Source organism: Phaethon aethereus (genome assembly GCF_964289735.1).
Source record: "Phaethon aethereus genome assembly, chromosome: 9".
NCBI lineage: Eukaryota > Metazoa > Chordata > Aves > Phaethontiformes > Phaethontidae > Phaethon > Phaethon aethereus.
Window position 1 is genome coordinate 20,588,113 of NC_138585.1, and position 13,674 is coordinate 20,601,786.

Genomic DNA, 13,674 nt, shown 5'->3' on the forward strand with positions numbered 1-13,674 from the left:
TCAGTCACATTTTTAAAGTCAACAAGAGAGTTACAGAGAAGAAAAAAATACCAGTAACAGCAGCAGAAGTAATAGGTCTGACACCTTAATAACTTTAGGAATACTGAAAACAGCAACAAAACCCCCCAAAAAAACTAATGTGCAGTTTGTATTAGTTTGGTCAAAGTTTTGTTAACACTCAGTCTACTAGAAAATACACAAGCACTAGTAAGGAATAGCAGTTTCATATTTAGCATCAGTAAAAACAGATCTCTGGATAGCATGAAATAAGAAATGAGTTTTTACAGCTAGCATAGCTGTGACACTGCTGCTATAAGCCGACTGCAGCTGCAAACAAGAGAGTGTATGCCACGGATTCATACACACATCCAGTGGGAAGAGCCTCGGCTCCCAGTCTCAATAACTAGCCCAACCGCGAGCCTACACGCACTCCATCACAAGAACTGCTGAAATATATTTATAGAAAACAGCTGTATTTCGGGGGTGGAGGGAGCCACGTTCGAAAGCTACTACGGTTTTTCCTCTCCCAGGTCACAACTCTGCGAGGGGAGACCCACAAATCGCCATTCGGCAGAGGAACACCTTGGAGCTTTCCCAGCCGAGAGAAGCCCCACCGCAGCGCTACTCCAAGAGGACGCAGGCGCTCCAACCCCACCTCAGCCACACGAGGGTCGTGCTTCCCCCTGCGACTGCCCAAGACAAGCAAGACGCCCCACAACCTACAGAAAGCGGCACTCTCCTCCGCCACCGCCCGGCCAGAGTGCCGGGAAGCCCCCAACCACCGCCGCGGAGAGCAAGGCGGCCCCAGCACCGACCACCGCCCCACTCACCTCACGGGCGCGGCCTCCCCACCTCCGAGCCGGCCCGCAGCCGCCGCCCCAACGGGCAGGGCTGGGCCGGGCAGGGCTGGGCCGGGCAGCGCAGCACAGAGCAGCGCAGCACTCGCAACCGCTACCAGCTCTTCCGCTGCACCCCTCAGCGGGTAACCTGCCCCCTCGGGGCGCTGAGCGGAAGCGGCACCGGCAACCCCCGCACCGCCCCTACGGAGCCGCCTCCCGCACGGGCAATAACAGGAAGGGAGCGGGGCCCTGACCCCGGATGGGGATGGCACGGCCCGCCGGAAGTGGAACCGCGGCGCGCGGGGGGAGGGGGAAGGCGGTGACGGGCAGCGCGGAGGGGCGCGGCGTGACGTCACCTCGCGGTGAGGCGGCTGCCCTGGCCCGGCACCGCCCCGCCCGGCCCCCGCGCGGGGCGCTCCCCGTCTGCGCCTTCCCGGCAGGCCCGGGCGGCGCCCTCACAGCCCCTGCCCCGGTGTCCTGCTGCCACCTAGCGCGGCGGCGGCGAGGCCTGAGGTGCCCGCACCGGCGCTGGGACGCCCGCCTTCCCTCCCGCTCCCCTTGGCCGGAGCCGCCGGTACCGCATGATTATAGCACCGAGGGCCAGAAGTGACCTGACTGGAAACGAGCTTTCAGAAGAATAACGGGCTCGTCCTACCCCATGCAAGCTGACCAGGCCGCACCGGCACCGTGGTGTGGGCCCAGCAGACGGTGCCTCTGTCCCATTTATTGTCGTAAACTCATTGACGCTGCCGTGCCCCTGCAGTTACGCTTTGCGCCGAAGCAGAGGTTTGACCGAGTCCGGTGCGCTCTTGTCCCTTTTCCCTATTGCATCACCAGTAACACCTAAACTTTTCTTTAAAATTTGAGCTGCTGCTGGGATGAAGTCGCTGTACGTGACTCTAGTATTTTCCTAAAAGAGAGCGGCCTACTAAATGCGTACCCTTACCGATCAGAAAGCAAAGAGAGAGGACATTTTAAATGAATGTTCCCTGGAATTTTGGGTCTGAAGGGAGAATGCTGGGCTGGTTTAGCCTGGTGAAAGCTGACAAGATGCAACAAGTGAGGATCGTATTGAGCTGATGATGGGAAGGAGGTGACAGGGATAAGCTGGGTGATTAATCAGTCAGGCATCTTGGTTAATCACTCTGTTTTTAAAGGGATATTTATCCTCTCAACAGGAGAGACAGCATAAGCAAGTTTTGGAGCCAGCTGTGAGGGCGTTGGTGAATTCTCTTCCTTGAAATGCTGCCCCAAGGCCCAGAACGGGACCTGATTCGCAGCCATGGCCAGGCTGAGCGGCCGCAGGTGGCCCCGGTGATTGGCGTGAGTACCAGCCTCACTGGCCACGGCAAAACGTACCCGCAGCAAGCACAGAGGATCCCTGTGAACACACCCAGCCGTAAGATGCCTGTTTACTGCTTCTGCTACACATCACCAATGTGATTCTCACCTGTAGTGAGATGTATCTGATAAATGGTTATTTTTTTAATATCTCACAAAAATTAGTAACAATGAGTGGGACTAACTGATGGATTCCGACGGGTTGCCTGATGGCTACCGTAAACTCTTGGTGATGGTTTCAGCTTGTAGTGACTTCTCAGCACTTTCCTGTTCCAAGGAAATGGGAGAAAAATCCCTAGAAACTCTATATGCTTTGGAACAGGGTGGCCCAACCGTTAAGGGCGAGGCCACGCTGCCCTCGGTGGTGGCCTGAGGGGAAGTTAACTCGCTTTGGCTACAAACAGCACGAGGATGTTTATACACACAAATTCAGGTTTATTGCAGTTGCTGCTGTCGAAAATAGAACGTGCCAGAGCAAAGAGAGACGAAATAACCCTGTTCAAAACCACAACATGGAATTTGACCGAGCAGTTAAATATTTGCACTAACTTTTCAACTGCATTTTAGGCCATAATGCCAAAAACCGCGTTTCAAGGACTGCGCGCTTCTGTGGGATTATTTGGAAAGAAGCGGGATCTGAAGAGCCAGCAGCTAGCTGTGCCTACAGGAAAAAATGACAGCGTCCAGCAGTGCGGCGGGTCGCAAGCGAACTGCAAGCCCCGGTGCGAGTGCCGCAGGAAAGTAACACGAGTGGGGCAGTTGCCCATTTCACAGCACCCGGCCAGGCGCGGAGGAATACATCCACCCGGTAGCGCCGGTAACCGGAAAGCGAGATCCAATTCCCCGCGCAGCCCCACGCCCCTCCGCGCAGCCCATGCGCCGCCGGCGCAGGCCCCGCCCCGCCGCGCTGCGGTCACTTCCTGCAGCTGGTGCCGGCTGTGCCCGCTGGCCCCGGCCCTCCTGCGGCCTCGGGGACCGGCCGTGGTGGTATGAGGGGAAGCGGCGAGGGGGGCCGGGGCCGCCGCCCGTCATCCCCCGCCGGCGCGGTAGGTGCCGCGTGGGTGCTCGCGTGGGGCTGGGGGTGTGCGCGGTGGGGACGCGGCCCTGGCCTCGGTGTGTGGGGGCACCGGGTTTTTAGCAGGGTTGGTCGCCGGCTTCCGCTACCGGTAGGGTTTTACCGGGGGCTCTCAATGTTTCTGCCCTGTTCGGGGTGCCTAAGCTACTCTGGTGGTGCAGATGCCGGTACGTGCCTCTCCTTTATGCCGGTTTTATACCTGCTGTTCCGAAACTGTGTGTTGGTGCCTTGAATTCTCGCTCAGGTTGCAGTTATTCCAAGGTAGTAGGTAGCAGGGCTTTTTCTTTTTTTTTTCTTTTTCTTTTTCTTTTTGTTTTTCTTTTTCTCAGACTCTGTCACCGAGACTGCAAGGCAGACAACTTTGCGGAAACATCTGCTAGGATGTCAGGATTTACACCGTGGTTTCTGATACCCCGTTGATGTAAGAGATGATAAATGCCCTCTGTTTCTGAGTTACTAAATATGTATCCTTATCAGTAGAGGGTTAGTGGGCCTTGCACCTTAAGGTAGAATTGTGTATGATGCATGATACAAGTGGATTTGAGAAGAAGTGCTTCCTGTCTTGAAAAAAAAAAAAAACACCACAACTAAATCAAACCCACAGCTTGTTCATCATTTGTATAGATTTTTATCACTGTATTAGTTGCTTCAACTGCATTTAAAAACTAATTCTGATGGGAACACATGGCATGTAGATGCCTCACTGTGGTTTACACTTATGGCCAAGGAAGGTCACATTATACATGTGCCTTCCCCATCAGATGGTGCTCAGGTTTAGGGCCATACCAGTTCCTTTCCCAGAACTGTGCTGTTGACAGCTGGGGACGTTGCTCCCTGTTACCTGTGTCACCAGCAGTGCCCAGGTACTACCAAGCTGTGGTACTCAGAGCACGGAGGTTGGGTTTCCTCCTTCGATGCTGCCCTTGGAATGCCCCAAGCTGAAAGCAGAGAAGAGGGCTCTGTGCCTGTCTCCCTTGCATCCACCTGAGGACAACTGGCACAGAGTGGAAGTATATCCTAGCCCATACGGCACGTAGGAGGAGACATGGCTGAGATCTGAGAGACTGTCTTGAGGCAGAATGTCTCCTCAGCTTACCCTGGAGAGCTGCAGGTCCTTACCCTGCCTGAGGATGTACCGTTATGCGCAGGAGCCCTCAATGGTGGAATTTCTTCCTTCCTTTGCTGTTTCCTAGTGTAAAGATTTTGTAGCTTCTCATGTGGAGGGAAAAGAGGAATCTAAGATATCCTGTTACCTTCTCCTGGACAGGCTATCTGTAGTGACCAGCAGTGGAGGGTTAAAGGGACATGTAAATAAGCTCAATTTAAGTGATTCTTTTTTTTTTTCCTTTTAAACAATATCTGTAAGAAAGAAATCAACATAATTTGAACAACTTCAGTATGACAGATCACCATTAGAAGAAAATCAGAGTTGCGTATGCCAGGGTCAAGAAGTTCTAATTAAAAAATTGCCCATGCAGCCTTAATTTTATCTTCAGATTACTGCCTATTTTAAGAAACAGTAAATGATCTTACAATTAAAGATTTTCTAAGTCTATTACATTACACTTTTTCCCCTGTGGATGCAGATCCTGTAAGCACTGTGCCCTCTCTTGTATATGGCAAATCCCATCCGTGACAGTTGCATATGGAAGGCTTGATGCAACAAACACTCATGTAGAATTAAGCAGATGGATCCCAATTGTTGTTTACTGTAGATCTCTCTATATTGCTCTATAAATTATTTAGCTATAATTTACTTCCATTTTAAGGTAAGAGGCTTATTACAGTGGTGTAATAAAACTCTGAAATTGGATGGTATGCTTACGTGCTTGTATAGTTGATCTAAACTGCCTTGATAGGCCTGCATTATGACACAATTAACCATGATGAATATGAACTTGTTCCATCTGTAGCCCCACTGAAATTAATTAGACTGTCTACACAGTACTACTTGAGGAAACTAAGGGTAGCAAAATTTTCTTCTGTAGTTCTGTTTAGCCAGGAACGCATATGCTGAAAGTGGGAGAGAAGTTAGGTAACACTACAGAATTTACACTGCTGAGGGATGATTTTGACTATGCCATTCCTGTGTGTCCTCTTCCTTCTTTGTTTTCCTTCATTTTCCTTTGTCCTTCTTTCATTTTATCTTGTTTCGGTTAGTTTTTATGATAAAGGTTTTGATTTTAGTTTTATGGTGACATCATGTTTGGTATAGTTCTCCTGGAATTTCTCAGAGCCTTGGTGGTGGAGGGCTATTTCAAAACATAAAAACTCCTGGTGGCCCTATTACTGTATTAAAAGATTGCTTTGGGGACAAGCTTTTTTTTCATTTTGTTTTTTTTCCTTACGTTTAGTGACCATTAATAACTGAACCGTGTCCAATCTTGTATTATTTGGAAGTCTGTTTTTAGAGGTAAACATACAGAAATGCTTTTTACACTTGAGCGCTTTAATCCCACTGATTTTTCTTTTTTTCTTTTTTAATTATTTTTTATTTTTCCTAATAGAACATAGACATTTCTGGGGCCAGCCTTTCAAAGGTAATACAGTACCTAAAAATGCAGGCATCAACTGGGATTTTCTGGAGCTTGAATTTAGCAAGGTATTTATCTCCTGCTAATTTTAGCAGATTGGATATCTCAGAAGGTATCCCAGATAAATGCTATCTGCTTCTCCAGGTTCCTAAATGCCTTTGAAGTCGGATACTATTTTCAAAATCGACTTAGGAGCAAAGTTCCTACGTGGCATTTAGTGTACTTTTCCCTAATTTTCCAGAAGTGTTATTTTAAAATGTAGATGTGGCTCACTATTTGCTTAAACAGATGAACAAAGCCCGTAGCATAAATACGGTTGCTACCAATGCAGCGTTGGCTGGAAGTGATCTGCAGAGTCCAAGATAATGCTTCTCTCAATCCCAGTGTAGCAGTGAACAGGACTTGTTATGATAAGATGCTAATAAGACATTAAGAAAAGTAGGTGTGCTTTGGTTCATAGTATCACTGCTCTGCTGTATTCTAGGAATGTTCATCCCAGGCTTTAGATGTGATTTATAAACTTTAATTAAATAAGCTTCTCGGAACCCCTTGTTGGAAATGTAGGGTTAGTTCTAAAAACCTGAATTAACTGAGAAATAATTGAATAAAGGCTAATATGGGATAAGCTCTCCATTTTGCAGAAGAAGAAGATACAGTTTTAAATGTTGCATCATTTGTAGTTAGTAAAGGAAACATGAGAAATAGCTCAAGGTCATTCAATAAGACCGTGGAAGAGAACCCTTGGGAGCTGACTGTGTACAACAAGGTGTGCTGACTGTGATTCTCACTGTTTGCTTTTTGTTGACTTACTGGAGAAAACTTAATTGTAGAATATCTTTCCTCAGGAAGGTCTTTGTTAATATTTGAGGGATGTATGTGTGTGTGTGTGTATTTTATATCTACCTATATATTAAAAAAAATCTGCTTTGAAATATTTGAGTTCTTTTTAAGTCATCAGTAGCAGTAATACATTGTAATATTTGTTTAGGTTTTGGAGTGTGAGCTTGTTCTTGGGCTGTCAGAAGAGGATGGGGCTAGTGGTTGTATCCCTCCCATTCCCATTAACACAGCTGTATGTGCTGTGCATGTTGTATGTCACATCTTCTAGTGGCCATGGAGCAGTGGGGTGTGCGTGCTGTGGGTCAGGTACTATGAGTGGTTAGGAATCATTACCTGTACAGGAGAGTGCCATGGAGTACTAACAACTACATTTTGGACTTCAATCCACTTTTTACATACGTATCTTTTAATCTGGCTGTTTGGGATGCTGCTGTTTCTGTGGGGTAAGGTGTTATAAACTGACTTCATCCTGCTTGGCGTTGTGAAAAGCCATGAAGTAGAGGCAATGAAGTTACAGAAGTTGTGCCCTAGATAGTCGGTGTTCCTGTTAGCGCTGCTTATTTTGGTATTTGTGTCTCTCTGGTCTAGATCTGAAGAAGACTCCTCATCCTTCAGAAATAGCATGCTCACAGTCTTCCTGGCCAATGATTCTTCTACAGCAAGCAGGACTTCTTCCTTTTCCTGAGAATCCTTCATCTCTTCCTATGTCAGTGGCTACAAGGCCAAGAGCCAGCTCACCACTGTCCCCACCAAAATCTCTCGGACTGGGGCCTTCCTTTCATCACACACAAGAAGAAGATCTTGCAAAGGTGGTGGAGCAGGATCCTATGCTGGAAGAACTATGTAAACCTTTGTGCTGTAAGCTTTGCAATGTCACTCTGAATTCAGCACAACAAGCCCAGGCTCATTACCAGGTAAGGAGAGTAGCAAGAGGCACAACTTTTCAGGGCTGCAGCATCTGCAGCTGGTGTAGACATACCTGTGCTGGCACGTGCACTGCCAGTAGCGTTGCTGTGGTAGCACAGAGCTAAGTGTGGGCTAATGCACGAGGACTAACTTAGCTTCTCAAGGAGGTTTTCAGTGCTTTGTTGAGGTTATGCACACCAGCAGCAGCATCTGAATTAGCTCGTCTGAAGCTACCTCTACACCATCTAATGGACCAGAACCTGTGGCTAGAACTGCTCTGTAGACCTATCTTCACCGTGCTTGAATTTGCTGTTCATCCAGACATGCTGCAGTGCTTTTCTTTAAGGTGTCATCACTGGAGCATGTTGTGAAAACTTTGTCTGCAGGGACGGAGAAGTAGTACCAAGATGGCATGCGTGAAAAGACACTCATAATTTTCCTTTGTTTTATGCGATCTGTTTTCCACCTGGACACGTATCCAATAAAACAGAACTGATTCCACAGACATGATTTTGTAAGGCCTGGACAGATGTTTTCTGCTGAATCCAGCAGTGTGGTTTGGAGAGGGAGCTGCTGCCATGTGCTCATCACTGCCTCCTTCCTGAGGTTACCCACATGACTGATCTGCTGGTGGGGCCATTTATGCAAACTTTGTCATCTGCTTTGGACAGCATCAGCTAAGCCAGCTCAGACCAAATTTATTTTGTTCAAGACCAAATTAAATTTTGGTCTGGTTGGCTCATCTGAAGTAGGTTAGGGACTATTTGTGTATGATTCTTTGCTGAGAGATCAAATATGTCACAGTCTTATGTTACCCTGTTTTACTAGTACCTTCTCTATATTTGCTATATATCTGAGAGATGTGGAGATAGTAACTTTTGCCACCAGCAAATCCGAAAGGATGTTGTCTATATCCTCAGGACACCAGACCCAGATCTCAGATTTGCTGCTGGCCCTGAAAAAGTGGTTTTGTGCCAGTGAAGGGGTAGGTTGAATTAGCATTACACTCCAATGTCTGATTTCTGCAGTGTTTCTGCCATGAGGGGACAAGTGCATTTATAGTACATAACTTACATTTATGCATATGCCTTACTATATATCCACAAAACATAGACGTACCCTTATGTAGCTCTAATAGGTTTTCAAAACACCGAAATGAACTATAGTGTATGTTTTCCAAGAGAAAATAAAATACGAAGCGGGGTTTTTTAGATTCAATCTCATGTTTTAACTCATGCTTGCAACCTCATGAAAAGAAGTGTGTGTGTGTGTGTTCTGGCATATCAAAAAGCTATGCAAAGCAGTTAATGTTTCATGTTTAAAATAAAAAATGCTAGTTTTAAGTGAAATAGAAGCAGATTGAGGAACTAATTGTAACTTTACTGATTTGAGAAAATCTGTTGAAAATGAGGCCTGATTGTGCTAGGTGATGAGCATTTTGGAGAAAAGGGGGGATGCCAGAATCTCTCAAGTTCAGAGCTGTTATTTTCTGAGTGACAGCTTCTTTACCTGAGGCACCATATTCATGGCCACTTTCTCATTTTGGTCTCTGGATCCCTTTTTTTACCCTGTAAGATACTATTACTAGGACAGTGATTAACCTGGTTTCTCTTTACAGGGTAAAAACCACAGTAAGAAACTCCGAAATTACTATGCTGCCAATAGCTGTCCAGCACCTGCCAGAATGAGTAATTCGGTCGAGCCTGCCCCACCTCAGGTTGTCTCCCTTCCAGCTCAGGTAAGGCATGGTAAGGTGACTGAGATCATGCTGCTTACTTGTCACCTAACTCCCAATAAGGATAACTAGATCTCACGCTTCAGGTATTAGTGCAGGAGCTGTGAAAGAATTTTCCTTGTGATGGCACAGGATAGTGGAAATTGCCTGTTGTGAGCTGTTTGCTTTCTTTTGAAGCTGCAGATATTGATCTGCCCTTGCAGCAGAATGTTGGACTTGAAATGTTCTATTTCTGTATGGCAAATACTTTGATTCCTAGGTAAGTCTGATGTGCTGCTGATTATGGTTGTTTAAGGGCAGGTATAAAACAGCATTGTTGAAGCTGGATTTGGACATGAGGGTGTGTCCCCTCTGCACAATCATCCCTCCACTGTGTGAGGAAAGGGAACATGGAAAAAGTGCTTAGGTGCGCCTACACCCATTGCCCAGGGCTGTTATCTAATTCCTCTTTTGTTGTGCCTTTTGCAGTGTTCATTCCAGTGTGTAGAGTGAGTGGATGGTTCCCTCAGTGATCCAGATTAATTCTGTCTCAGGCGCATTACAGGCAAAAGAAATGATTTTTGCTTTCTTCTTCAAGAATTCATCACTTCTCATTGTCATGGGATTTACCAGCTAACCTGGCTTTTGCATGTGACTGTGCAGGGAACCACAGCTGGGCTGCAGGGATCATTTCCAAAAGCTGTGCCTGTCATTTCCAAAAGCATAAGCTTCTGTTGTCTGTAGAAAAGTAAAGAGCATTTGCCGTAAGCGGCAGACCGTTAACACGCGCTGTCGGAGCTGCCAGAGGGAGGCTCAGTCCTGTGTAAATTGACTTTGCATCTCCCAGAACTGAACTGAGAGGGCATGGGGTCCAGTCCCAGGTAGTGACACGTGGGTGCTATACCTGCTAGGGTATCTGATGCGTTTTCTTAGTGGAGAAAATGGTCCATGGCAGTAAAAAGGCTGCTCTGGGACAATGTGAGGATTCATGTTGTAACATAGAAGCCAGAATTGTGTGTCTGTAAGCTTGAACAGTGTCAAAGGAGACGTGAAAGAAACTGCACTTGGCAAGTGCCACAGTGACATGGCTGTGTGAATCACTGCTGCTGCACTGCACTTATGTCTGGATGATACACAAACACTGACCAGACACGGTTGCTGCCCCCAGTCCGCATGTGGTCTGACTAGACAGGCAAGGTATCATTCATATGGCAGGAGCTACTGATTGTGAGGTTGGGTCCTTCCTCGGAAGTCTTGATCCAGGTTTTGTCCTACCTGAAGGGTAAGGATCAGAGGTTTGGCAGCTCTTCTACTGTGTTTTTTATCTCTTAGTGTGGTCAGGGAGCTGTGTAGAAACAGAGTACTGTGGAGAGATTGGGTAAACTGTAAATAGAGAGGAGCACCTTTGTCTTTCAGTGGGTCTTCCTCAATGTGAAAGTCACTGTTCATCAGCTCCCAGCAGTCAGGAGCAGAGGAGTTAAATCATTAATGAGAAGTAAACAAGCCCCTGTGGCTATTGCAGAGGTACAGGGTATTTGTTCAGATTTTGCTTTCTTCTCCATCTGAGGCCAGGCATTTGCCTAGATCTCAAGGAATTTGCAGATCCTCCTGGAAGCTGAGGCAGGGAAAATGAAGTTCTTGTAAGAACAGTTTGGGGAGCACTTGAGAATGCCCTAATCCATATGCTCTAATTCCAGCTTTCTTCCTGTCTGATGAAGATGATACTGGTCTCTGTCCCTGTGATTCAAATATTTCAATGATTTAACCTCCTTGTGTTTCACATACTGTCTCTCCCTTTGCTGCTAGATGGGATCCAGTAAACCAGGTGGCCGAGTGATCTTGGCCACAGAGAATGATTACTGCAAGCTTTGTGATGCCTCGTTTAGTTCTCCGGCTGTGGCACAGGCTCACTACCAAGGGAAAAATCATGCCAAACGGCTGCGCCTTGCAGAAGCACAGAATAACTCATTCTCGTAGGTATTGTTCAACTTCACACTCAGGCTGAAAGCATGTGGCAGTCTCTCTGGCAGTCTTTTTTCTCAGAAAACTCTGAACTGCAGCTATTCATATTTGTTTAATCTTCAGGGATGCATCAGAACTAGGCAAACGAAGGGCAAGGAAAGAAGGGAATGAATATAAGATGATGCAGAACAGAAGAAATATGTATACAGTTCAAAACAACACAGGTAACTGTGAGCTTGCATCTGTTCTATAGTTGGAATAATAATAAGTAATAAACAGACTTGTTTTTCTTCTGTTTCTGAGGCCTGTTTTAGCAGAGACAGGTTGTGAAAGGTGCTGGTCCTAGCTCTGCTGATTCTTCATGTCTGCATGTTTTTTCCAAGCTGCTAAAGTTGCTTTGTTTTGTCAGCCTGCTTGTTAGTTCGGTTTCACAGTTTGCAACTTAATTTACCATCTGCCTGTCACTAAAGCCGCTCTAAGTGGTGACAATTTTCTTGCTTTATTTTCTTGGCAAGTGGCCAGGTGCTTTGACTCCTACTGCAGCACATCAACATGTACTTGCACTCCCATGACCAGAATGAGAAGGCATGTTAGCCTCCCTCTAAGACCATCTGTTCCTGGAGTAGAGTCCTTCGTCAGGTGTTAGATACAAACTTTGTCTCTTTACTATGATTTAAAGGTTATTTTATAGTGTCCAGTCCAGCATCTGTTTCTCTCTTTCATTTTGAGTTGCGTTATGAGCACATATTAGCTGAAATCCTGATTCCTGGTGAAGCTTGGTTTAATTGTGTCATTCTAACTGCTGTCATGTGGAAAAGAAAGTTCTGTTAAATATAATTTTGTGATAATTTTAAACTGAGGCAGCTTACTCTAATCAAAAGACTATTCTAATTCTGGAATTGGAGGGTTAAGCAGGGGGAGGAAAAAAAAGACTTGCCTCATCACTTCAATGATTAGACTCTTAATTGTCAAAGTCCTATTGATTCTTAATTAGGCTGGGGCACTAAGCCTACTCTAGTACTTTAGAAAATACTAGCATGGACCACTCCCCTATGTGCTACACCCCTGTAAATATGGATCTCAGTGGAGAGGTCATGGGAAAATTAGGTGCAGACTCTAGTCAGTTAAAGAAGTTAATCTTTGGCTTCTTTGTAAACATTTGTTGGACTTAGCAGTTGTCACTGAGCTGTCTCAAGCTTTTCTTTCTTATAGATAAAATAGGCTTTTCTGTTGTCTCCTCAGGTCCCTACTTCAATCCCCGCTCACGCCAGAGGATTCCTCGGGATCTGGCCATGTGTGTCACCCCCAGTGGCCAGTTCTACTGCTCCATGTGCAACGCCGGGGCCAGTGAGGAGATGGAGTTCAGGCAGCACTTAGAAAGCAAACAGCATAAAAGCAAGGTGTCCGAACAGCGGTATAGGAATGAGATGGAGAACCTAGGCTATGTACAATGACGCGCCACCCTTGGCAGTAGTTTGCAAATAGAGCAGCTTGTCTCTCGCCTGCTGTTTGCCACATGCCCTGCTTTGTGCTCCATTTGATAGGAGTATGCTCTTGAGCTCTACATGTAACACCTGCAAACTTAATGGTATGGTTAGATTTTTTTTCTATCATAGTTGGCAGGATAACGCTGTGCAGGACATGAAGTGTTTTTGATGTTTGTTTGCTAATTATCTAAGGCTCTTCATTGTATTGAGTGGCAGGGAGGACTTTGTCTTCTCCCCAGCCTTCTGCATGAATATGCAAAGCCCAAGAAGTGCTGGGAACTTCTGTGGTTCTACCACACAGGTGGACCATGTGCAAAGCCCACTTTCCTCTTGGCACAGCATAGGGCAGTGCTCCAGAATGCCTCCCTACAGCAGACTGAATCTCTGGGCAGCTTGTAAAGGAGGGACAGGAATGGTGCCTGTGGATGTGGGATTTAGGTGGTGTACTTGTCCACAAATTGCTGCTTGTGGACCCCCATGACAGCCCAGAGCAAGTTCTTTCCACATCCTTGTAGAAAGGCTGTGCATACCTTTCCTCCTTGGAGGGTCATGCCTCTTACCGCTTCCTCTGTGATGTTTCACTCGGAACATCTGACATTGGATACCAGCTGATTAGCCCCATTCAGAAATACTCTCTTCTACCAGTTAACAATGAAAAAAGATTCTCAGTGTTGTTGGCTGGGCACCTTAATGCACCATGGGTGTAGCTCATCTCCTTGAAGAGAGTTTGTGGGGTTCTCAGTGGCTTAATGAAGTGAATCGGAAAGCAAAGCTGCTTAGATGAGGTGTGCTCTGCTCTGATTCTGCCTTAGACTAAGGTTGAGAATAGGTTGGAAGGAGCTGTCAGTGGTAATTTTTTTGCCTACTGATGTAGAAGAGAGCAAGTGTTGGTCTCTGGCCTGCAGCTCTATTGCTTTGGGAGAGCAGGACTACCTGGACCTTCGGGAGCAGATGTCAGTGTGTCCCGCTTCCATGC

At 46.5% G+C, this 13,674-nt stretch overlaps 1 protein-coding gene across 1 annotated transcript; it reads left to right on the plus strand.

Annotated features, from left to right (window-relative positions):
* Nucleotides 1-6,817: 6,817 nt before the first annotated feature.
* Nucleotides 6,818-12,665, plus strand: ZMAT3 (zinc finger matrin-type 3; the record flags this gene model as incomplete). The annotated part of the gene is made up of 6 exons (XM_082003609.1): nucleotides 6,818-6,935; nucleotides 7,218-7,543; nucleotides 9,154-9,273; nucleotides 11,056-11,222; nucleotides 11,335-11,435; nucleotides 12,454-12,665. 6 exons carry the CDS (start codon nucleotides 6,818-6,820, stop codon nucleotides 12,663-12,665), a joined length of 1,044 nt encoding a protein of 347 aa, XP_081859735.1.
* Between the last annotated feature and the right edge of the window lie 1,009 nt (nucleotides 12,666-13,674).